The 26,987-nt window shown below is 40.3% G+C and overlaps 1 protein-coding gene across 3 annotated transcripts in view; it reads left to right on the plus strand.

Moving 5' to 3' along the window:
* MLLT3 (MLLT3 super elongation complex subunit) overlaps positions 1-26,987 on the plus strand; it is a 265,836-nt gene that overhangs the window by 187,138 nt on the left and 51,711 nt on the right. For all 3 annotated transcript variants that reach the window (XM_073806090.1, XM_033858051.2, XM_073806091.1), the window contains exon 5: positions 1,717-2,418. In XM_073806090.1, the coding sequence (XP_073662191.1) occupies positions 1,717-2,418 (702 nt within the window). The remainder of the gene's footprint in view (positions 1-1,716; positions 2,419-26,987) is intronic.

Raw genomic sequence — 26,987 nt, forward strand, 5'->3', positions numbered from 1 at the left:
ATAATGTCCTTTCAGTAATATGAATATGTACTCTCTTTAGCATTCTGCTTTTAAATCTCAGATTAAGGTGTTTTGTAAGGAATTATCTAGTTTAATGGACAAAAACATGTCTTAGTAACTTTATCCATTTTAGAATTTTGAAACCAAATGCTCACTTGGGAAAAATAAATGGAATAATTGGTATATGTCATTTTGGAGCAAATAAGACAAAAATTTTTGTAATAAAAAAATACGTATTCCCACTAACATAGAACAATAATTTTTCATTTTGGGTATGGCTTTATGATGTTAATCTATATATATTTGTTTTTGTTTTTTTGCATAGCCCCAGTTAGTAGATTGTTCATTTTCATGAAAAGCATGGCCCTTGCCTACTGTCTTTCCTGTGTCCTGCTAGATATTTAAGGAATACAGTATTGGTTTACATATCATTGGACTTAAGTGGGTAAGTTAGAGGTGCAACATAACAGGCCTGAAGATGTAAATTCTAGTTGAAAATCTGGACATTTAATTGTCTTTGGTTCCATTAGGAGGTGGAAGTAAACAAGAAAGAGCTCTTCTTTTAGTATTGGTGTGGATTTTTGCATGTCCAGGATCTACTTCCATTTCTTATTCTTACTATGTGAATGACTGAGGTTCAGAAACATGGTAAGTATGGACTTAGATTGTGTTCCTAGATAGAAAGCTTATTTATAGGTTATATATTCTGAGGTGTTTATATGAGTGAAAAAACTGAACACATTTAAAATGAAATAGGCAGTGATTAACTCTTTCATCATGATTACACAACATGATTGCCAAAGACTTTTCAGTCCATTTGATGACCATTAGGTGAAATCTTTGTTCTTTTAGACTTCTCTTTTCTTTTTTCTTCCCTTTTGTTGTTGTCATTGTTGTTGTTGCTAGTGGATGGGAGATGTGTTCCTTAACTGAAGTTTGGTCAGAAAAAAAAACTGCTTTTTATCTAAAATTGAGAATTATTTTATTTCTTTTTTCAGTCTGTGATTCTTTATATTAAAAAGTCATTTAAAATTTAATATTATCTGGCCTCACTACGTGACTCTGGCCTGTTTTTCTACCTCCTTCTCAATCCTTGCTGTCGTTGGATGCTGCTCCCTAAATATAAGCTGTGCTTTGATCCCTCATTGTTTTAGTTCATTCTAGTCCCTGGTCTCCATGGGACTAGAATGAGCTAGTACCTTTTCATTCTTGCCTTTCTAGTAATCACCTGCTTCTCTTGAGGACCTCGTTGAGGTGTTAATTCTCCATAAATCTCTGAATTATTCTTCTCTGCCTCTCCCAACAGAATTAATTTCCTCTGTTCCTTTCGTTGTGATAGGTGGCTCCTACAATAACCATGAATCATAGATGTGTCATAGTTACTGAGAGTAGGAGCCATGTGTTATCCAGCTTTGTCTCTCCTGGGACAAGTGTGTAGTGAACATTTGTTGACTTGAAATGGTTAGAACTCCATGCTTGTCATGATTAAGAGAACAGCTTGCCTCATTCAATTCCTCCATCACGGTAGCCCACACGCACTGTTGCTCGCACACCCTGCTCCCACCCGTTCTATTGAGGTTGTCGGGTTCTATTCCGATGCATTTAGGAGCAGTCAACGGAGGATCCTTTTGAGGAGCTGTAGTACAAGGAGACTGGCTCTTAGTCTTCATGGATGTTCCGTTTTGAGAGTTTGCTTTTCTCCCTGCCTTTCCGCAGGACCCCAACAGGAGTATCCATCCCAGCGGCAGCAGCAGCAGCAGCAGTTGTAGCAGCAGCAGCAGCAGCAGTAGCAGCAGCAGCAGCAGCAGCAGCAGTAGCAGCAGCAGCAGCAGCAGCAGCAGTAGCAGCAGTAGCAGCAGCAGCAGTTTTTCCAAGCCTCACAAATTAACGAAGGAGCACAAGGAAAAACCTTCTAAAGACTCCAGAGAACATAAAAGTGCCTTCAAAGAACCTTCCAGGGATCACAACAAATCTTCCAAAGAATCCTCTAAGAAACCCAAAGAAAATAAACCACTGAAAGAAGAAAAAATCGTTCCTAAGATGGCCTTCAAGGAACCGAAACCCATGTCGAAAGAGCCAAAACCAGATAGTAACTTACTCACGATCACCAGTGGACAGCAAGATAAGAAGGCTCCTAGTAAAAGACCCCCCATTGCAGATTCCGAAGAACTCTCAGCCAAAAAAAGGAAAAAGAGTAGCTCAGAGGCTTTATTTAAAAGTTTTTCTAACGCGCCACCGCTGATACTCACTTGTTCTGCTGATAAAAAACAGATAAAAGATAAATCTCATGGCAAGATGGGAAAGGTCAAAATTGAAAGTGAGACGTCAGAGAAGAAGAAATCAACTTTACCGCCATTTGATGATATTGTGGATCCCAATGATTCCGACGTGGAGGAGAATATGTCCTCTAAATCTGATGTGAGTAGCCTGGCTGGTTTTCCTCCTTTCCCTTATTAGTTTTCCAATTTTATTTCCGATAGCTTCAGCATAAAGACAGAGGAAGGAGAATGAGAGTTGCACCAGAAGATGGTAGCATGGAAGCAGAAATGGCCTAGAAATGAATTTCCTTAACTAATGGAAAGAAGGAAATGAAATCATTAAGGAATCTGCAGACTTGTAGGCTATGATTTAAGTTGTTAAAGGAAAGATATGTTCCAGAGTATAATAATGGGTCATTTGAATAGCAGCAGAAAAATCTAGATGCTTATCAGAGCTTAGTTACTGTGCTTTCCAGGAAAGTGAGAAGAATGCAATGAAAGTAGAATACACCAGAAAATCAACTTTTAAAAGAAACAGGAAGTATTAGGGTGTAGCTACAATGTTGATCTTTTTGATCAGTGTAATGAAGTAATTTGTTTACATAGATTGAAAACTGGTGATAGTATTTTTCAATACTTTTATCAAGGCAAAATTGATATAACAATATACTGTATATTTAAAATGTGTGATTTGATACATTTTGGTGTTTATATGTGTCATGAAACCAGGTAGTGGTATTTTGGAAATGAAATATTTAATTTTTTCCCCCATTGTATAGCCACTGATTTGGAAGGGGCAGGGTATATATCTTCAGTACAAGGTTTGCTAATGGGTAGGATTATCTTTTGTGGGTTCCTAAAAGAACATTTAGCCATCTGATAATCCCCCAAAATATTATTTGATGTTGAGATTTAAACTTTTTTTTTTGGCCTGCATTGGGTCTTCGTTGCCGTGCACGGGCTTTCTATAGTTGCGGCAAGGGGGGGATACTCTTCGTTGCGGTGCGCGGGCTTCTCATTGTGGTGGCTTCTCTTGTTGTGGAGCACGGGCTCTAGGCGCATGGGCTTCAGTAGTTGTGGCACGCGGGCTCTAGAGCTCAGGCTCAGTAGTTGTGGCGCACGGGCTTAGTTGCTCTGCGGCATGTGGGATCTTCCTGGATCTGGGCTCAAACCCGTGTCCCCTGCATTGACAGGCGGATTCTTAACCACTGTGCCACCAGGGAAATCCTGAGATTTAAACTTATAATTACTATTTCTCAGAGTTGGAAGGGAATTTCAGGTTACCTATTCTAACCTCCTACCAATGTAAGAAACCCTACACTTCTAGTGACAGAACTGTTAGTAATTCAAGTATTCCATTCTATTTCTGGAGAATGAACATTATTTACCATGAAGTTATCTCCTCCTCACTTCCCTTTTTTCTCTAGCTTTGGCCTTCTACTGTTAATTATCAGTCATGATCGGTCCCGGTAATCTCTTTAATTTCAGTTGTCAGTATTTCTAGACAACGGTCAAGGAAGATGTCTGGCTAAAAATTGCTGGCCATTTTAGAATACTTCTCTTTCTTTCCCATAGCGAGGCTCCACAAAAGTTCCTAATTCAAATGCTGGCAAGGGCTAGGTGGGCTTAGCAGATTCTCTCTTCTCCATTTGCATTCTGGGTAGAAAGGCAGCCAGGATTAGGACATGGCATCAGTACCGATCCCTAGTCATCCAGAGACCACCTCCTTCCCCCCCTCTACTCTCTATAGCTAATCTCAAAATTTTAAATCAGATTAGAGGCAGAGTAGCATATAAAATACTGGAGATGGAGTAATTCGTTCCAGTGTTTGGTAAAGGCCTTAGAGTGATAGTTTGTGAAATGGAGACAAAAGCCTAATGGGTTTGTCCTAATATCTCAAGCATTTATTTTTCCTTCTTTGCTTTGTACCCCTCCTCTTAATTCACAACTTGCTCTTAATGTAGATGTTCCTTGGAACGTTGTTTGTATGTTTGACTTTTTATTTCACATCACTCTGAAATGTTCATTGATGCTATTGGGGTGTGACTAGTCTATCAAGATTGTCAAGTTTAGCAATTTTGTCTCTCCATATTCTGTCGTGTTGCAGTTTTTCTAGAACAGAGGTTTTCAAATTGTGGTTTGTGATTTACTAGTGAGCCATGAAATCAATTTAGCATGTCATCACCAGGATTAAAAAAGAAAATCAGAATACATTGTAACTAGTATGGGTAAGTAATGGTTTGTGAAAATTTTATTTCAGAAGCTGTGTGTATTTCTTATGGTAGGTCATCATCAAAATTTTGAAAGACACCTTTCTTGAATGTTTGCTGATTTGTGAGAAGATCAAATAGCATTCATAAAGCACTATTGAATGCGCTTTCTACAGGAAATTATCACAGGTGATCTTCCTCTTTAGCTAATTCTGTGTATTCTTATTTTTGTTTGCCTCTTGCTCCCTCCCTTTTATATATGATTTATAAGGTATGACTTTTCCTAAACATCATGTTCAACTTGATAGGTTTATCCAAAGCAATACCTTGCAAGATCTTCTGGAATGAAGAGTGAGAATTGTAATTCCATACAGTAGGTAGCAAATTTTCAAGATGGTTCATGACGTGTCAGAGCCACCTATCCAGTGACCATAACAGGAGTTTTTGTAATGTGAAAGCCTCTAAAGACTTTTGGGTATTATTTGGGTATAAAACCCAACAACTGTACTTTCCTTATTAGTTTTCTGGTAGTAATGCTTTTATTGTTGCTGCTTTGGTTTAATCTTCTAAATATAGGTGGTAGAACAGAAGAGAATTGACAGAAGTGTTTCCAAGTAATCTAGCGCCCAAAAGACTTTCTGTGAACGAAGGAGGATAGAGGAGGGCTGAAATTCCCTTTCTCCAGTGGTAAAGGTAGCCTGTGTTTGGCCTTTCTCCTACTTGGTGTCCCTCCTGTGGTTAAGACCGAAGGAGCAGGAAGCAATTGTAATGGAGAGAACTAAGCACCCCGTAGTCTCCCTTGGCGAGGAACTGATTGGATAGCTTGGGACAGGCCCACCTTCAGGGGGCACCATTCACATTGTCCTGGTGGTGAGTGTGTCTGCATCTGAGTAAATAGGATCAGATGACCTGATCTGTCGAAGGACCTTTACAGCTTCATTATTTGAATATGAGCCAGATTTATGTTCTTTTGTGGAGGGCGGGGTAGAGGGTAATTTTAGACGTAGCAGGCAGAGATCATGGACTTTGGAAACAGAAAAAGGACACAAAAAGAAATTGAACGAGTGTGAAGAATTGGGAAGGACCAGGGAAAAAAGGTTATTCACCTGATATGTCTGTAAAGAAAATATCTTGCCTTGGTACAGGTTAGTTACAATTAAAAGGAAGAACTTTTTAAAGAAGCTTTTCCATAATTAAGTTAGATTCAGGTTTTGTATAAAAATAAAAATCAGTGCTACTAAGATGGATTGGGAGGCTTAGATCGTTGATTCGTATCGTTCTTCTCAGTTATGATTTTTACATACGTTGTATGTGAGTAGAGAAAAAAAAAGTGGTGCATCCGTGGTTTATACGCCTGCATGATTTTTGAGGAATCACTTATTTGTTGATGAGTATGTAGGTAGGTAGGTAGTAAAGTAATCAAATAATTAGGAGTATGCACTCTGGTGTCAGACAGACTGTGTTTTGAATCCCCCCTCCACCATTGATCTTAGTTAAACGATTTGACCTTCTGTATTTCTTAGTTTCTTTTTTTGTGAAATAGAGATCATAATAGCCTTTACTGTGCAGGATTATTGTGAAAATAGTCAATCCGGGTAAATCACTTAACATACTAATCAAAAATGTTATGAGGGACTTCCCTGGTGGCGCAGTGGTTAAGAACCCGCCTTCCAATGCGGGGGACACGGGTTCGAGCCCTGGTCCGGGAAGATCCCACATTACGCAGAGCAACTAAGCCTGTGCACCACAACTACTGAGCCTGTGCTCTAGAGCCTGCGAGCCACAACTGCTGAGCCCGTGCGCCACAACTACTGAAGCCCGTGGGGTCTAGGGCCCATACTTCACAACAAGAGAAGCCACCGTGATGAGAAGCCCACTCACCTCAAGGAAGAGTAGCCCCTGCTCACCACACCAGAGAAAGCGCGCGGGCAGCAACAAAGACCCAACGCAGACAAAAATAAATTAAAACAAAAAATGTTATGAGCCATTTGTTACATGATTTGGCTTCTGGCAGTCTTTATAACATATAGCTTTGAAAGAGTATTTTTTTTTAAAGATTTACTTATTATTTACTTATTTATTTATATTTATTTTTGGCTGCATCAGCTCTTAGTTGCAGCACACAGGATCTTCATTGAGGCGTGCAGGATCTTTCCTTATGGCGCTCAGTCTCTTCGTTGCAGCACTTGGGCTTCTCTCTAGTTGTGGTGTGGAGGTTTTCTCTCTCTAGTTGTGGCACACAGGCTCCAGGGCACATGGGCTCTGTAGTTGTGGCACACGGAGTCCAGAGCACATGGGCTCTGTAGTTTGCAGCACACACAGGCTCTAGTTGAGGCGTGTGAGCTCAATAGGTGTGATGCTTGGGCTTAGTTGCTCAGTGGCATGTGGGATCTTAGTTCCCTGACCAGGGATCGAACCTGTGTCCCCTGCATTGTAAGGTGGATTCTTTACCACTGGACCACCAGGGAAGTCCCTGAAAGAAATTTTTTGATATTCAAAAATACAGCAGAGGGCTTCCCTGGTGGCGCAGTGGTTGAGAGTCCGCCTGCCGAAGCAGGGGACACAGGTTCATGCCCCGGTCCAGGAAGATCCCACATGCCGCAGAGCGGCTGGGCCCGTGAGCCATGGCCGCTGAGCCTGCGCGTCTGGAGCCTGTGCTCTGCAACGGGGGAGGCCACAGCGGTGAGAGGCCTGCGTACCGCAAAAAAAAAACAATACAGCAGAATTCTAGTGTCCTTTTTCAAGAGTGGGTTAAATGTTTTAAAAGAGAAAAAGTACTTGGAATATATGTCACATTCCTCTGAAATTTGTCTTGAGGAGGTATATGGCCTTGATATTGATGTGCATATGTAACATGGAAAAATACAGGACAGAGCATCTCAGTTTTATTCATTTATCTATCGATTTTTAACTTTTAAAAAAAGTACTTATTTATTCAGTTTTGGCTGTGTTGGGTCTTCGTTGCTATGTGTAAGCTTTTCTCTAGTTGCGGCAAGCGGGGGCTACTCTTTGTTGCGGTGCACAGGCTTCTCATTGCGGTGGCTTCTCTTGTTGTGGAGCATGGGCTCCAGTAGTTGTGGCTTGTGGGTTCTAGAGCATAGGCTCAGTAGTTGTGGCGCACGGGCTTAGTTGCTCCACGGCATGTGGGATCTTCCCAGACCAGGGATCAAACCCGTGTCCCCTGCATTGGCAGGTGGATTCTTAACTATTGTGCCACCAGGGAAGTCCCAGCATCTCAGTTTAAATCAGTAGTTAAGCCAAAGTTTCCCAGGATTTTTTAGCTTTTTAATTAAATGAGAAAAAGGGCAAGGACTTACCTAGTACTGCATTAGTAGGCACTTGGTAGATTTTTTTTTTTATTGCTGTTACTATTAAATCATTTCTTAGGATGTCTTCTTTTATCTTTGTATTAATATTAATATGACTGAAAGAGTAATTTTTAAATAGGATTTGAAATTCCTGAGATGTTTCTCATTTTATAAAGAACTCTAATATTGTCACATGAAAGTCCATCAGTAATTTTCCTTTACAGAAGAATTCGGGAGGAGGCAGCAGGGAGGGTGGGGAGGGAGGCGGAAGGACTTTTATAGTGGTTGAGTGTTTAGCAAAGACTGAAAACAGTATAAGGACCTGTTTTTGTTATGTATGTAAATGTTAGCATTAAGAATATTTTGCATTCAAGAACTTAGGTAAAGCTGTTCTTGGTTGAGGAATTCATCTTTTTGTGGCCATAATGGTCACTTATGGCATGTGACTGTTCTTACTAGTCACTGGCGCTAACTAGCAGCTAGAAAGGGTGAGGCTCTTGAGTGTATCTGGGTCAACTAAAAGTTTGTAATTGTGTTTTGCATTAACCTGTTTAAACTTTAATCGAGAATAAAAAAGCAAACATCCTTTACCCTTCCTGTAATTCCCTAGTTTTTGTTTTTCATGTAACTCTGCTTCTAAGAAGTTTATTGAGTTGATCTTGTTTTGTGATACGAGGAAGTTTAGTATTCATAGCAGAGAAGGGGGAAAAACAGTAAAAGAAAATTGAAATAACCATGTATGATCAGATTTGGTTATGGTAGTAATTTCCTTATCGTTGCCTTCACTTTTTTTTCACCTTGCTTTATAGAGATTTAATTGTAATTTAAAAGTGCAGAAGTTAAAAGTTTTAATTATCTTTCCTTGTAAATGGTCAGACTACATTTGGTAAAATGTTACCCACTTCAACCTGAAGTGTGAGAAATGAAATTGTAATCGTGTCTTGACAGTTTGGCTTACCAAACTGTTTTCCTGGGTAAAATCTTGAGAGAGAAAGATGAACTCTTATCTAATGGAGTGGGTTTTCCCAAGGGTGGGTGGTGGTTCAGATACAGGGTAAAGACTGCAAACCACCTTAGCAGAAGTTTCTTTGGAAAAGAAAAAAAAGTAAGGAAAAGGAAAAAGAAACTTTCCTCCTTTGGTGGTGCCTCATTTCCTCCAGCCCCACCCTGTGCCTTGCTGTGCTTACACTGTCTGGAGCTGGCAGTAAATGTCCTGCTGTTGAAGCACTGTCCTTATGTTTTTATGTGATGGAAGGCTGTCCCAGTCAGAGAAGAAGGTCCTTATTGTGCTTTCAAAGTGGTTTTTTAATGACTTGTAATTCCAGCACATGCAAGAGCTCTAAAGTCTGTAAGGATGGTGAGTGAGCAGCTAGAGAGGCCCTTCATTAAAGGGCTGCCCTGACCCTCTGGCTGGGGGCAGGGGGTTGGGGGCTCTCGTTCTGGACTCCTGTTCTCTGCATTTTATAACTGGAAGTAAACATACCTGAAGGGGTGCAATTCTCCTCTGGTAGATGCAGCCCAGTGTGGGACAACATTCATTAATATAATTGGCAGAAAGTTACCTTTGTTGGCTACATGGAGATATGTCACCTGACCTGTTCCTAATGCTTGGTTGTGTGTTGTCTGTGCTAGATGTGATCAGATGGAGGAGGGTGCAGCCTAGTCAATCAACTGATCATTTATTCAGCCACATTCCTCACTTGTTCCAAAAAAGATATGAAGCAATTAAAAGGGAGATTTTTTTTTAAAAAACTACGTTAGAGGCTCTTTCTCTTCCTTGTTTGGGTGCCACACTAAGCCCAAATGGTTTTTCAGTTTTTAAGTTAAATAATTCCTTAGAAGCCCTTAGGTAGCTGAGGGTCGTGAACAGACAGGGGGCCCTATCATTGAAGAGTGGGTTGTCATCAGTAATTGCCAACACTCGGCGTTTTCACTTGCTTGTATTGAATTTTATCTCTCTCCCAGTAAATTCCACCAGCCTCCTTCAAGGAAGCTGCATTGCCTATTCAGTGCATTCTTGTTTCTTACTCTGAGGCCCATGCTCTTTATGTAAGTGTCCTATCTGTCATCTTTAGACACAGAGTCAAAGATGTGACTCAACATGGTCTTTGCACGACTCGCTTTACCATGTCATTGGGATGCCTGATATTTGTAGCTAAACTTTCCTTCGGTGCTTTCTATGTGCTAGTCACCCTTCTACGTACTTCATTTGTTTTAACTCATTTAACTCTTAAAACAATCTGTGAAAGAGACTCTTATTAGCCCCATTTTATAGATGAGGAAACTGAGGCTCAAAGGTTAAGAAACTTGGAGGTGAAGCAAATCTTATTTTCCCAGGAATTGCCAATATTATAATTGCAGAGATGTGCTTCATGAAATTGGCATCACTGCTATGAAAGCCTTATTTGTTTGTTTTTTGGCCACACTGAGCAGCATGTGGGATCTTAGTTCCATGACCAGGGGTCGAACCCGTGTCCCCTGCAGTGGAAGCGTGGAGTCTTATTAACCACTGGACTGCCAGGGAAGTCCCTTTTTTGTTTTGTTTTGTTTTGATGAAAGCCTTTGATATCGTATTTCTTGTTCCATTTTTGAATTCTGTTTCTTTGACATGTCTATTGGTTTGGGCTCTAACAGCAGCCTTCAGGAGGTGACAGGTTGTCCTCAGGTGGATTTGGCATACGTGTTCAGAACTGAGGGACATGCTATGAAACATCCAGGAACCTCTCACTTCTTATATATCTTCTTCTTATATATATTTGCTTAAAATAAAACAGACCCTCATAGTTCTGAATTTTAGCATTATTAGAGTGTATCATCAGCACTATCTCCCTGCTCTCAGAATTTTCCCCACTTGCTTTTGTGTGAGAATTTATGTTTAACAGAGCTGAGCTGTAATATCAAGCTTTCCCAGAAGGTGCCACCAAATAACAAATGCTGTCCTCCAGTTTGAAGATTCCTTCTTATTGACTCTTCCAGTTCCATTTTGTAATTTCATTTTATAATGTCTCTAAGGTATTCAAAATAACGGGTGTGCTTTCTTTGAATTAGGAGATAAGATAATGCAATGGATCAGTAGAGGGTGGTTTTCTTTTGGTGTCTATGTAATTATTTAACCAAGTTTGAGAAATTGTTCTCAGTGGGTAACAATTGATGACTGTAAACTTTCAAGGCAGTGTCAAGGTCCACAAAGAAAAATTACCCCTAAGAGGCTTCTTTAGGTCACTAGAGGTGACTGCACAGTGAGATGTCCCCAGATAAAGTCAAAGATCCCTCCACTAGGCGAAAAAAAATGGAAAAGCATTTACTAAAGTGTGTGGAGATAAGCAGACTTTTGCCTTTGAATTCTGAAGACATAGGGGATGGGGATGTGTGGGGACTGGGATAGGGAGAAATTTTCAGAGTCGGTGACACAGAGAGAAGAAAATTTCCTTGCCTTACTTGGTCATGGGAAGAAAATGTATTTATGGGGTCCTCAGATGTTACTTAAGTAAATAAATAAGGTAATTACCAGAGTGCCCTGGTTTGGGACCTCGGTGTTTAGAATCACAGTACTGTTTTTTGGACAACTAACTTGTTGACCCTTGCTTTATTTTCTGACCCTTCTATTTTTGCTTTAAATACGATAAAACTGTCATGTCACTTTGAGTAAGTACAAACATTTCCTTCTAAACATGTTTAATTGTTTTTAATATTCTTTAATTACTTTAGTCTTGTTTAATAACATTTGAAAATGTTTATGTACTCCTATATATAAACCCTGTATTAGGTAGTACAGATGGTACAAAATTAGAATTTAGGCTCAGCTTTGAAGGAAGGGAAGAATGAATTAGTGGAGATGAGAGGTAGGTGTGTAGGAGAAGGCATTCCTGTTAGGGGGAAACAACTTGAGAAAAAAAACCACAACTGATGACAAATGTAGACAAGTCTGTGTTGTCCTTACTGAAAATGAAGAGAACTCCTATACACGAATCCCTGCAAGTTAATTTATCAAACTGGATAAATTCCAGTTTGGAATTCCTTGTCAGGAATGAAGGAAACCTTATTGAACTGTACTTCATGTGAGGTGTGTCCTGGACACTTTCACTCTGTAACCTCTTATTTCATCCATACATTGTGTGAGATAGCTTTTTTCCTCATCTTACAGATGTGAAAGCAGCAGAGCTAGAATTTGAATCCGGGTCCGACCCATGCCAAAGCCCATGCTTTTTCGTACAGTACCATGGATTAGACCTTGTTGAGAGAGAAATCGCATCAAATTATAACCACTGTGGGACTGATTAAACCTCTTCAAGAAAAGAATCGAATTAGCAGCATTAACTCTCCGACCTTCTGCCTACCTCTGGTCCTCTGATAACGTTACCATAGTTCAGTAAAAGGGGGAGAATAAGAAATAAGATGTAGTAGCCACAGTACTTGGGTTCTTGGCTATGAATAAATGGGTGCAGGGAGACCTGGCTTTGATTTCCACAGTCCTGATCAACTCATGCTTTATATAATTTTCTAAGCAGCAGAATTGCAGAAAGTTTTGAGAGGTGGTGGTACCTTAGAGCCTATCCAGGGGCACTTATTTACCAGTTTATTGACTTACTACATTTTTTCATACGCCTTATACCAGAGGCTAGGACACGGCCAGTGTGACTGTGAGAGCTCCCATCTACTATATTGCATTATCTTAAGGTTGTACTCATGGAGGATATAAAGAAGGAACATAGGGCTCCCTTGTCCTGGAACATAGCCATCCCTGGCTAATAAATTATTTTCTCTTCCTGGGCCCAGGAGAGGTGGTCCAGGAGGCACGGCCCTAGTGCATACACTTGGAATCAAAAGATGAGACAGCATCAGCTTACTAGTGGTTAACTGTAAAATGTGGATTTTAACAATAATGATGAGATCATTGATGCAAACTGCCACTCAGGTATTAATTCACACAAAAATATTAATTATGTCATAGACAAAGACTTAACCTTTTTACTTGGTAATTTATGAATTGTATTCTATGAAGATCCGATGTTGGTAGGTGTTCTTGTAAAGATTAAGAGGCAAAGCTACAGTCTAGGAATTTAGTGATTTATAATCCATGGCCACAATGTAATTTTTACTCCAGCACGTGTTTTTTAAATGTCATTTTCCACTCGGCCTAACCTTAGATTGTATTAGGAATCAAAGCAAAGTCTTGCTGGAAGTACACCCTGGTTTAAAATGTTTAGTATGTGACAAATTCTGCTCGAGGTGACCTGACACATTTTCAGGATTATAAAGTGTTCACTCTACTTTCAAGTTTCCTCCTCTTTCTCGTTATTTTCCAGGATTGTTTTAATTAAAGGCGAACATCAGACTTGTTGTTGATCTTGTGATGGGAAAGTGCTAGGTTATCCAATAATCTTAGGTGAGAGTCATGCCTTATTCTTTTTTTTTTTTTTTTTTTTTTGCGGTACGCGGGCCTCTCACTGTTGTGGCCTCTCCCGTTGCGGAGCACAGGATCCGGACGCGCAGGCTCAGTAGCCATGGCTCACACGGGCCCAGCCGCTCCGTGGCATGTGGGATCCTCCCAGACCGGGGCATGAACCCGCATCCCCTGCATCGGCAGGCGGACTCTCAACCACTGCGCCACCAGGGACGCCCAGTCATGCCTTATTCTTGCTTACCAAGCCTGCCTTCATGGTCCAGCCACTTTCAGAGACATGCAACAAGTCCCCTCCCTGCTTTTAAAGATAAGCCATGCACAGTCCTCCTTGGGTTGTGTAATAAAACCAGTGAGTCTCGTAAATCCCTCCCCCAACACTAAGGTTTGAAGAAAAGAGGTGGTGTGTCCCATGTTGCCCATCTTTTTATCCTCATCATATTAATAGGTCTGTTGTCTCTCTTTTCTCTTTGGAAAACCTTCCACAGCTTACTGTGTACTCTTTTAAAGATTTAAGACCCAATTTGGAAACCATGAACATCTATTTTTAATGCAGCATTTACTTCACAATTTAGAAAATTATAGGATTTTTAAAAGCAGGAATACTTCGGAAATTCCCTTTAACAACTTGTATTTTGCAGAGCAGAACCTGAGGCCAAGTTTCATAACCTGCCCAAGATCATTGCCCCCAAAAACCCTGCCCCTGCTCTAATTGCTCCCCAAAAAGGCCCTAGGAGGCAGGTCCCTAGTTGATGTGCCATTGTCATTTCCAGTTGGAACAGTTTATAATCCTTCTTACGTCCTGTCCTCCCTTCCCCAAACTCTCCTCCACTTGAACATGGTAAACTGCTTCCTAATGAGCGGTTTATGCCCATTAGGCATAAGACCTCTTGGCCCTGCATCTCACTCTGTGTCCCCTTGTTGACTGAATGGACCTTACACTTCACATCTTCAGCAGAATCCCCCTGAAAAGCCTCATGCCATGTCTCAGTGAGGGTAGGGTGTTAATCTCAGGGGATGTTACAGAGATTAATTGGTGAAAAATTTGATAGACTTGTTCCCTGGTCATCCTTGATTGTCTTTGGGAAAATACCAACCAGAATAATCATGGCTTAGTATATTTCAGGCGAAAAATAAATCAGTAGACAAACCAGAAAATGACACATATACCTATCTGGCAAATCAGAGATCTTAATATTGTTTAATAATAAAAACATGGAAAGAGCTTTAAAAACCTCCAGTATAAATGAAGTCTTTACCTGGACAAGCTGGTATTCTTAACAGATATAACTTGATTCCCGCTCTCTCCTACGCTCCAGTGTCTTCAGTATCTGCCTCTGTGTGCTGTGTTCCCCTTAGTCTCTCTACAAGAGAGGAATCCCTCTGAGGCAAACTGAGACATCCCTCATACCAATCAGCCAGCCTCTCATGCTGCCTTCAACTCTCCTATTAACCCTGATGCTCTTCAGGCTATAATCCCTTCACTTCCTTTCCTTCACTGACAGACATCTTAAAAGCTTACTTCTCAACCCGTTGTGGTCTGGCTTTTCCTCTTGGAAACTATCCTTAAAACTACCACTGGGAGGGCTTCCCTGGTGGCGCAGTGGTTGAGAGTCCACCTGCCGATGCAGGGGACACGGGTTCTTGCCCCGGTCTGGGAAGATCCCACATGCCGCAGAGCGGCTGGGCCCGTGAGCCATGGCCGCTGGGCCTGTGCGTCCGGAGCCTGTGCTCCGCAACAGTGGGAGGCCCACGTACCGAAAAAAAAAAATAAAACTACCACTGGGAAAAGGTCACCAGTGCTTTCCAGATTCTTATGTAGAAAACATCTTCTAAGCATTGGATTTTACCTTTCCGTCATCTTTGACTTGCTTTTCCATTCTATTCCTTGGCCCTGTTATACCTACCCTGATCCCTCTAACCATTCTCTGCGAGTCTCCTTTGTCAGCTGATCTTCCTCTACCAACTTTAAGCTGCCATTTCCAGTTTCTTTCTTTTCTATTATATAATCTTTCCCTGGATAATCACTGCTTACCTGTCTTCTGTTTCTTTCCTTTCTCAGACCCTTCTCTATATAGCTATCTATAACACAGACAAATTCTGGAAGGAAATATGCAACAGGATGTAAAACAACTGGCTAAAATGGTATTATGGGTCATTTTCAAAATATATTTAATACTGCTGTTTTTAAACAACATCTCCTTGTTTCAAAATCTTAGATCCTGTGTGGGCTAAACACTAAATTCTTTCTTTTCTTTTTGTAATCTTTTATTATGGAGAATTTCAAATATACACAAAATATGCAGAATAGTATCACAAGCCTCCCATTCATTCATCACTCAGCTTCAACAATTATTAACTGATGACCATTCTTGTCTCAACTGTGCCATCTACCCTTCCCCCAGTATAATTTTTAATAAAATCCTAGATGTCATATTAATTCATTCATAGATATTTCAATATGAATCTCTAAAAAATAAGAACTTTTAAAAAACAGAACTAAGACATCACTATCACATCTGAACAAATTAATAATTCTTTTTTTAAAAATTAATCAATTTATTTATTTTTGGCTGCGCTGGGTCTTCGTTGCTGTGTGCGGGTTTTTCTCTAGTTGCGGCGAGCAAGGGCTACTCTTTGTCGTGGTGCGTGGGCTTCTCATGCGGTGGCTTCTCTTGTTGTGGAGCACGGGCTCTAGGTGCACGGGGTTCAGTAGTTGTGGCGTGTGGGCTTAGTAGTTGCGGCTCGCGGGCTGTAGAGCGCAGGCTCAGTAGTTGTGGCGCATGGGCTTAGTTGCTCTGCAGCATGTGGGATCTTCCCGGACCAGGGCTCGAACCCATGTCCCCTGCATTGGCAGGCGGATTCTTAACCACTGCACCACCAGGGAAGTCCAAATTAATAATTCTTAATATCATAAAATATCTAGTCACTGAGCAAATTTCCAGTAGAATCAAAACGTCATAAATTTTCTTTTCTTACGGTTTGTTTGAATGAGGATCCAAAAAAGGTCCACGTCTTGCCATTTGTAAAAATGTCTTTTAAGTCCTTTTCAATCTGCAGGTCCTCTCATCTCTTTTTTCATGTAAAAGTTCAAGAAAAAAAAAAACCTAGGTTGTTTGCCTTATAGAATTTCTCAGTTTGGACTTTGCTGATAGTATCTTTGTGGTTTATTTTCTGTAAATTAGGGGTGTAGCCAGGTTTAGGTTAGGTTTTGTTTTGGGGGCAAGACTATTTCATGGATGCAGTTGTTAGCTTTCATTGGGAGGCCTGTAAGGTGAGGTTATCTCTTGTTTTGTGACATTAGTGCCCATTGATGCTCAGGGCCTAGATGCATTAATTCATTAGGGGTTGTCAATTGGTGGTATTTTTATTCTACCATTCTTTCTTCATTTATCAGCCAGAACTCACCTGTCTAGAGAAACTCTCCCTCTTCTACCCTTTGTTTAACCAACAGTTAGTTTGTCTAGGAAAAGTAAAACATTCTTTCCCTTTTTTAAAAAAAACAGTTTTCAAAAGAATGGGTTTGGTTCCCTAGCATCCTTTAACAATAGCTAGTTTTTTGTTTTTTGGGTTTTTTTTTTTTGCGGTACGCGGGCCTCTCACTGTTGTGGCCTCTCCCGTTGCGGAGCACAGGCTCCGGACGCGCAGGCTCAGCGGCCATGGCTCACGGGCTCAGCTGCTCCGCGGCATGTGGAATCTTCCCAGATCGGAGCATGAACCCGTGTCCCCTGCATCGGCAGGCAGACTCTCAAGCACTGCGCCACCAAGGAAGCCCAATAGCTAGTTTTTTTTAAGCATTACTTTTAAGACTTCTTCAATTTGTCCTTTCCGCCCTCATCTTTCTTTGCTCTCCCTTATACTTTAGTGATCCTAAAATATTAGCAATCTTCGGTTCCCTGATCATTCCATGCTATTTTCTGTCCTAGTGAAATACCCTTGGTCCTTTATGACCTGGTTAACATTCACCTTTTCTTTGAAGCTTTTCTAAAGAATCTGCCCCACTTAAATGAATCCCTCCCTCCTTTGTGCTCCCTCCATTAACAGTTTATATTTTGATTATAGTTGTTATTCTCTCATATTAAAGTGTTTTTCTCCTGATCAGTAGGGTATTTTGAGGGCAGACTCTTAACCATCTGATTTCTCAGCTCTTTGCACTGTGCCTGGTACTTAATTGGTGCTCAACAAATATTGAGTTAAATAGTGTAAAGATTTATTTATACTTATGTGTTATGTATTTATAATTGAGTTCTCTTAACTGACTTATGTATTTATAGGTGTCTTAACTATAAATACATCCAAATGATCTGGAAATGTGATAGTTGGCCCCTCCCCTTCAAGAGGGTAGAGTAGATAGGCCACAATGAATGGGAGAGCTCCCTGTATAAAAAAGACAAATCTTGGCCCTCTTAGAGCACACAGTTCAGGGGATAACCCACCGTTATATGAATAAGTTCATACAGTAGAATCCTGGGATAACCTAGCGGCCAGGGTAAGCAAGTTGTATAAATAGAATTGCACTTTACCAGTCTTTGTAGCCCTTGCTTTTGTGTTGGAGGACATAAACTAGCCAAGGAGCATGGAGCTCTTGAAAACTCCCACGAAACGACCCGAGATTTTTTTGTTAACTGATTCTACCATGAAGAGTATTAAACCACAAAAATAACAAAGGGGAGGCAAGGACCACAGATTAATCTTTTATTGAGACAGCAGAGGGATGTCATAGTCTAAAGTCCCAAAACGTTTGCTTCTGTATTTTAAAAAAGCAAATAGTTTTCAGAGAAATTTCAATAACAGGATGTCGAAGTGAAAGAAATTTCTGCCTCCCTACTTCCTATAGCGACTGTGTGGAAGCATGATAACGTGAGAGCTATACGACCACCTTGTTTTTGCTGTCTTTGTGATCATGAAATATGATTACATTCTCTCTAATGTTTATATGTACTCTTGAAATTATTGGAACTGGTAAAATAACACTTGCACAGTGTATAAAAGGAACTATTTTTCCCCCCTTCTGTTTCCTTAGGTTGCATAATTACCATGACAGATTAGCTTTAAATTAATAATGTTAATTTGGTTGTTAAATAATTATTAAACCATCACATTTGAGTATCAGCAACTGTGCAATTAAATGCTTATTGTATATGTGGAAGAATGAATGAAAAAATACAAAAGATTTAAGTTCCTAACCACAAGGGGCAAGAATTGTAAAAAAAAAAAAAAAAAAGTTCTACTGAACACTAACACTTAATGCCGAGAGAAATCAGATGTAGGGGATGCAGTTAGTTTCCCCAAAGAATTAGCATCTTAGTCAGTTTTCAAATATATATTTAATTGTACTCATCGGAGACTTAGCATTTCTAAGGGTGGTTTTAAGAGAGTCATGATTACACTATAAAACTAAAATTATAACCAAGTATAATTTATCACTGTGGGAGGTTGAATGTATTAGAAGAAAAAATGGACTGAAGACAGCAGCCATCATTTTGAAAAGGAAAATGTTACCACATCCGTCTTCTCTTAAGGAAAGACATCTCCCCAGCACATGTACTTTGAAACCTTATTAAGGTATCCTAAAACCTACACAGGCATATCTCTTTTTATTGTGCTTTGTTTTATTGTACTTCACAGATACTGTGTTTGTTTTACAAATTGAAGGTTTGTGGAAGGCCTCCTTTGAGCAAGTCTGTCAGCGCCGCTTTTCTACCAGCATTTGCTCACTTCGTGTCTCTGTGTCACATTTAGTAATTCTTGGGATATTTCAAGCCCTTCACCAACCAAAAGATTATGGGTCAGATGATGGTTAACAATATTTAGCAATAAATTTTTTAAAAATTAAGATATATACATTGTTTTTTTAGGCATATTGCTATTGCACACTTAATAGATATGCGTTGGGAAACCAAAAAGTTTGTGGCACTCGCTTTATTGCAATATTCACTTTGTTACAGTGGTCTGGAACAGAACCTGCAATATCTCCAAGATGTGTTCTCTCCTGTCTTCAGTCCTGGGGATCTCCTAAGTTGGAACTTGCATGCTAATGCATCCTGAACAGCAGCCCTTCTACCAAGCTGTTAAGCGACCCTACAGGGTCTGCAACCAAAAGCTCCACTAATGGGCCTGCACTGGTAACAGTGCTCACCATTCCTCTATGAAACATCCTCACTGTTGCCCATCAATGGTGGGTGCTTTCTTATACTCTGCACTCCGCAGGTTGAGTGGTATACTCACCGAGAAACCAAGTAGTTGTTCCCAAACATGTATGAGTGTTCCACTTGTAATTACATTAGTTAGTTAAATAATATACACAAAAGGTAATTGTTTCTCAGTTTCTAAAACTAAGTTGAAACATGAAGTTTTTTACACCAAGGGAAAAAAAATCTTAAGAATCTAGAAGGACTCTGCATTTCCAATAGCTATGCAAGTCTCTGAATTATTGCTTATAGAGGGTGATAACTGATAATGTATTGAGTGTGGTTATGTAAGGCTTTTCAGACTCCACTCAAAGAAAACTCCTTGATCTTACATCAAAAGATTGGTTGGGGACTTCCCTGGTGGCACAGTGGTTAAGAATCTGCCTGCCAATGCACGGGACGTGGGTTTGAGCCCTGGTCCGGGAAGATCCCACATGCTGCAGAGCTACTAAGCCCGTGTGCCCCAACTGCTGAGCCTGTTGGGGCGCAACTACTGAAGTCTGCACACCTAGAGCCCGTGCTCCGCAACAAGAGAAGCCACTGCAATGAGAAGCCCGCGCACTGCAACAAAGAGTAGCCCCTGCTCGCCGCAACTGGAGAAAGCCCGAGTGCAGCAATGAAGACCCAATGCAGCCAAATATAAATAAATAAATTTTACAAAAAAAAAAGAAAAGATTGGTTGATTAATGTGTCTTTATAAACTTTTAGTTAAAATAAAATATTTAAGGGATGTGGGTTATTTTTTTAAACTAGTTCCAGAATCTTCCACCTGACAGATGTTCACTAGCCAGAAATCTTGACTGCTCTTCACCTGTTATTCTGGTACCTTCTTTCTTGATCCTTGAGTTAGGGTGAGAGTCCATCAACAGCAATCTCTTGCCTCTCCTTTTCTGCATTATTCCATTTTATGAATGGTGATCTTATTCGTATCTGACCTCTCACATGGAGTTTATAGGATCAGTTTGTAGGATCAGTCTCCAGATGAGTATAATTAAATATATATTTGAAAACTGACTAAGATGCTAATTCTTTAGGGAAACTAAATGCATCCCCTACATCTGATATCTCTCGGCATAGGTGTTACTGTTGAGATGAGTTTATAGGATCAGTCAGTTGGGCAGCATCCCTGCCCCCGACGTTTCCTTCAGCATTAGAGTGCTTATGTAATGCACTCTGGACCGAGGAATCAGCTTGTAACCATAGTGTGTTAGGCCCTGGAAAGCAGGTTGTCCATATTTTGGTGAGGAACACAGACCATGTGTTTTTATACAGCAAGTGAAAAAGGTATCCCAGAAAGAGTCTTGAGAGCTGGGAAAAGGCTCCAGGTCTGACACTTGTGCTAGCTTTGTGATCTGGGGCAAAATAACCTCTTTGAGTCTTAATTTCATAATCTCTGAAATGTGAATAATAGTTCCCAAAATTGTTGTGTGAACCAAATGACACATAGTTGCTAGTTTGTAAATGTAGTAGAAACTGAGTATTTCTAAACTAGTTTCCCCCTTCCTCCTTATTTTTAATAAAATGGGGATTCTGGTAACACCCACCTCACGGATTGTTAGGATTATTTGTGTAAAGGACTTCCCCAATTTTAAAATGCTGCTCAAAAGATTTTAAAGAGATGACTTTATGTAAATACATAACTGCAAACACAATCTGCACTAAGCATTTTATTCTTCTAGTTGACAGATTTTGTTCTGCTTTGATGTAAAATTGCTATTACGGATGCTTTGTTCATATGTGTTAGCTAACTTTTGCCCAGTGTGCTTCCTCTTGTCTCCTGATTAAGCTTGTGAATTATTAAGGTGGGGACTCTGTTTTCTCAGAACACAAGCCCGGGTCTGTCCTGACTACAGGGTCAGAAGATCCCGAAGTAGACTTACCAGTGGTTTTCCTCACCTTGTTTACCTGCTGCTCACCTGTCACTAATTCTGTTGGCTTTTTAGCAGCCTAAAGCCTATAAAAATGCAGACTTGGATAGCATGTCTTAATCCATCTAAGGGCGTGTAATGTACCGCATAGGAAAGATTTATTTTGCTTTCATTGTGTGTGGTTGTGAACCGTGTCAGTAAGTCAAAGGAAGAGCTTTTAATTGTTACAAAAAGGATTGTTAAAAGGTGTTTAATCTAAATTTCTTTCCTGAATGCCAAATAACTTTCCAGGGCAGAAGGATGCCAAGTCTTTTCTGATTAGTTCATTAAAGAATAGTGAACACGTAGCCAAGATCAAAGGCAATCGGGTTATGCATTAGATTCATAGCTGCATGTTCTAAAGTAGCTTTTAAAAGTTATCCCATCGGTACCTTTTTTCTTTTTCTTGCGGTACACGGGCCCCTCACTGCTGTGGCCTCTCCCTTTGTGGAGCACAGGCTCCAGACGCGCAGGCTCAGCAGCCATGGCTCACGGGCCCAGCCGCTCCGCGGCACGTGGGATCTTCCTGGACCAGGGCACAAACCCGTGTCCCCTGCATCGGCAGGTGGGCTCTCAACCGCTGCGCCACCAGGGAAGCCCCGCATCAGTACCTTTTAAAGCTAGACGCCACTTTACATCTGGCATCAGATCTATTAATTTGACTATTATGAATATGTAGGATATTTTGAAAACTCCCATGATCTTACAAAGCCTCCAGGCCCTTATTAGCAGAAGAATCTTGCCTTCTGCCAGGGCATGGAGCCAAGGTAAGATCCTTAAGTAGATAACATTTAGCATTTGAAATAATAATAATGAATGGGAAGTCCACATGAAGCTTTCAAGTTGTTACCCGTTTGAAATACCCAGTATGGAGTTGGAGTCCGAGAGAGAAGATTAAGCAGATGTCAGGCTTGTGTTGGCAGGATGCACTGCTGAACCACCTTCCCTCCAAAGTATTGTACGCCCGGCACCCTGGGAATGGCTTGGACTAATTCATTTGAGCCACCTGTTGCCTTGGGGGACACTATGGATTGGTCCCTCCAACTACAGTATTAGCTTCATAGGTGGTGACCGATGAACTTGGAGAGATTATGGCCTTTCATTATTCCTGTGGGGCCTTTCTTTTACCTGCCCTTCTCTCACATGGGTCACCTTAGACTGAAATTCCTCCCCACCCCCCAACAAAATATTAGGACACAGCTTCTTTAATAGATCCATTAAAAAAAAAAGATAAAATAGCCCAGGACTTTCTCTTTTTCTCTGGAAGTTTTCTTTCTCCAAACTCTTGTTTTCTATTACTCTATTCCTTATTTTCCTCTTATCTGGGGAAAAAATTAAGAATACTTTCTGTAGTTTTTACAAGTATATCTTACAACCAAGGTCAAATACTTTGTAAATAAAGATAACCCCTGGCCAAGGTGATCTCTCTTAGTGGTGGAGGAAGGTTGCGACTAGTTCTGTCATCTGAGTAGGGCAGTTCTCTCCTCCAGGTGGTAGAGTTATACACCAAGACATGGAGCTGGCGTCTTCTTTGTGGACGCCAAATTTTCCTATTAGGGGTATTGAGTTAAATTATCACCATTTAATTCTCCTCCTTACACAACTCTTCCCCGCCGCCCGCCCCCAGCACCCCACCCCCGATTAAGGCTTTCTGGTAGACTTGAACTGTTAATTCTCTAATCAGGGCCAGGCTACCAATTGGCTCCTTGTCTAAGTAGAAGGAACCACAGCCAGTTTTCTTAAAACTTCTCACCATCCCATTGTTTGGCACAGAGAGCGTCTTTTCTGTGTTCAGTTTGAGAAGAACTTCTCTGTCCCCCTGCTTCTACCTGGAAACTTGGTTCTGATTCTGGAAGAGGTTCCCCCCACCCAACCCTCCCCTCTCTTTTCTGGGGAGGCAAATCCCCTTTATTTGGTCTCTCAGTCTGCAGCCAGTAGCCTATGTGGGAGTCCAGTCAGCCCCTTGAGGAAGAGTTGGTGAAAATTCTACAAACTATGCAAGAGTCATTTTCCTCACCTGGCTAGGAGCAGGGAATGATGGCACTGAAAGATTTGGTTGGATGTTGTAAAGGATCATTAAAATGGTTATAAATCTTTTTTAGATGTGAAGCTTTGCAGGAATGATAACTCCTATTAATCAGTGATGAAATGCTTTCAAGTAAAGCATCAAATAATCAGAACCAATGTATTATATACGTTTAAAAATTGATAATGTCAGTTACAAGTATATCTCAAGTTAGAATTATCACTTTTTCTTGTTACTCCAATTTTCTGTGGTCTTAAAGTTAGCTGTTCCTTTTAAGTGATTGGTACTTGAAAAAAAAAAGCATGAGTAATTATTACATAGGGCCAATAATGACTTTTTTCTCTCTCTCAATTAGTACTACTTTTGTCAGGCAATTAAACGTAGTTATGTCAGGCATAGCTGTTGGGACAAAGAATGGAGCCATTGCACGTATTTATAGCCTTCAGTCATTGGCCTTTTCTTATCAAATAACCTAAAACATTCAGACCTCTATTTAATTACATCACTGAATAATTTTAAAATTGATGGGTAATCTTGTGGACTTGCTTCAAGATTATTTGAAGATAATATAATGTACTACTGTTAGAGATAGTGTTACAATGAGTAATATGAGTATTTGGCCTTGGAAGTGCGACAGTAAACATACAATGATAAAGTAAGCATGATCTCCTATGAGTAGACCTCACAATTCCTTAGTCCTACATTGTTTCCTAATAAAATTCTAGAATTGAATTTGAACTGTGTAGTCAAGGAGCATTTAAGAAAGATTGTGGCTGTCACTAGGTTCTAATGGCTTGTTATACCTAGGGAATCTAATATTCTTATTATAAGGTTGACTAGAGAATACAGTGACTCATCCATCAGTCTTTTAATGATACATTAGGATAAGGTGGAGGAGATATGAAAGCTGGGTGATTCTTGAGATAGGTGGATTTGTACTGCCTGAGCAAACACATTTAGAGTCTATGTCAGCCTGTCAGGAGACCCCTGTGGAGATCTCTTACAGAGCTTTGCATTTTTGCTGTCCTGTTTGTTATTTTTATGGTGAGTTTCATAAAGATATGGAAGGCATGCTCACCAGTGACCTAAAATGGGAGGGATCATATATTTCATATTATCCCAGAATTATGATTAAAAAGTCTTATCAAATAGAAATGCTAGGCTAAACCCAAGAAAGGGAAATTTAACTGAGATAATTGTAAGTTCCTTCATTTAAAATCAAGTAGTTGTTTTGATTAGTTAAGTATAGGGAGATTGGCCTTCGAGACAGTTTTTACTGGGGGCAGGGGTGGTGGGGAATGATGATCTTGGTTACAGTGGCTCACCAGTGCTCTGTGAGCTAGTTTAATCTGAGCCTGTATTAATAGAAACATTGTATGTCAGTCATGGAAAATTACAGCTCCATTACCTTCTGCCCCCGTCAGACTACGTCTGGGTCTCATGTTTGGTTGCCACATTTTAAAGATGCTGGCAAAGTAGAAATAGAGCTCTTAGAGCAAGTGGACCCTGATGGGTCTGGGAACCACCAGGCATGGTTTAAGAAAAAAAGATTGAGAAAAGACATAATAATTATCTTTATTTTTTGAGATAGTGTTCTTGGAAGTATTTCAGTGCTCTGATCAACAGGATTTGGCTTCTTGACAACTCAGGGAGTTGAGGCAGGATAAAGCAACTTGGGAGAGGCCTAAGGTGAGCAGGTTGCACAGTATTTATCCTGGGAGGGTCCCTCTTACCTACCAGGTGTGCTGATGTTTGTGGCAAGCCACCATTGATAGGCCCCTCCTTAGCCCCCTCCCCCATTGAATTCCATGAAGTTTTGTCTTTTCCTTTAGTTGTTTTCTATCTTAAAGCTTTTGTAGCACCTGGGCTGTAGTGTGTCAAAGTAGTACAATAAAATGGGAGAAATATAAGAGTAGATATATACTAAAATCTTAACTTTCCCAAAGTTGCATAATTTCTAGCTGTTCATTGGACATCTGTCACCTCCCTGTCTTCCTTCAATTAACTTCAACATTAGAGAATGACGTTTGATAGCGACAAAGAATTTTATATTTTTTTGCCCTACCTTGTTGTAGAAAAAATAGTGTAGCTCATAGATATAATCCTTAGATGCAACAACATGTGATTAGATTTAAAAGAGGTAGATGTGGAAAGTGGGTCGGGAGACAGATAAATTCAGGGTCTTTTTCACAGGCTGGAATATTTTCTCCTGAAAATGTTAAATAAATACATAGATGGATAGGTAGATGGGATGGAACAATTATTCCGTGTGTTTCAGGCTGCTGTTTGATTCTCCTAGGCTCACTTGATGCTGCCCCTCAAGTCTAGCTTTGATGTCTTTGGTTTCATGTCTTATAGCAACAATTCCCTACTACTACATACCTTCCCTGCGAAATAAATGTGAGGAGAATCAACAGAATTCCTCCCACGTGAAGTCCCTCTTATTTACCACTTACATTTGTCAATTCTACAGGAGCCTGTTCTGCTTCCTTTTCTTCTTTTTCCCACTATTTTCCCTTTCCTAGAAATGAGCTAGTATTTTCTATGCAGAGACAACCAGTTATCCAGATTTTTTTTTTTTTTTTTTGCGGTACGCGGGCCTCTCACTGTTGTGGCCTCTCCCGTTGCGGAGCACAGGCTCTGGACGTGCAAGCTCAGCGGCCATGGCTCACGGGCCCAGCCGCTCCGCGGCATGTGGGATCTTCCCGGACCGGGGCACGAACCCGTGTCCCCCGCCTCGGCAGGCGGACTCTCAACCACTGCGCCACCAGGGAAGCCCCCAGATATGATTTTATATCCACAAAATGATTGACTAATATCAATTGGTTTGCCTTTTACAAAATCTTCTACCCAATGCCCTAGGAGAGTTGCTAGGAACAAGCAAGCAATCCAGTATCAACACTTAGCAAACCATCGTCCAGAGTCATTATCCGGGGAACTATTCTGTGTCTTGAACTGGTGATATTTACATTGGTGTATACATATGTAAGAATTAATTGAGCTGTACACCTAGATTTGTACATTTTACTGCGTATAAGTTACACCTCAGTTTAACCTATGAAATATATAATTTGTCCTACCATGATAGGAAGGAAATGATTTATCTGACTGCTCATTCATACTTCTAGCTTTGATTTTAAATGTTTGAATAAAAGCAGCCAACTTGTTAGAGTTCTTTGTAAATGTGAAATATTGAAGCAAAAGGCAGGTAAATGTTAAATCATAAGCTAGACTGGAAAGCCTCTGGGTCAAGGATGTATCTGGATTGTCCAGCACTGTTTCCCCAAGGTGCTGACACATTTCCAGACACATAGTAGGCATGTAAGAACAAGTCAATAAAAGACAGCTTTTGATGTACAGAATTTGCGGATACACTTTACACAAAGGAATTAATGTATGATTATTTTGTGATCAATACTTTTATCTGATTTTTGTATACTTAAATCACTGTTTTCATTTTACCTTAATGCTACTTTTTCTTTGTCAGTAAGTAGATCTCAGTCTGTGTTACAAGGTTTAAGTTTTATTTTCAAAGCCCTGTCTGTATTTACAACCTTGGAGAAAAATTAATATCCTACTTTTTAGTTTTCTATTTAAACTTACCACCTTTTACCTTTAAATATCTCAAAATGTTTTTCTAATTTATATCCTTCTTAATGTAACACTATCAAATCTACTACTATTTT

This window comes from Tursiops truncatus, chromosome 6, assembly GCF_011762595.2.
Source record: "Tursiops truncatus isolate mTurTru1 chromosome 6, mTurTru1.mat.Y, whole genome shotgun sequence".
In the NCBI taxonomy this organism is placed as follows: Eukaryota; Metazoa; Chordata; class Mammalia; order Artiodactyla; family Delphinidae; genus Tursiops; species Tursiops truncatus.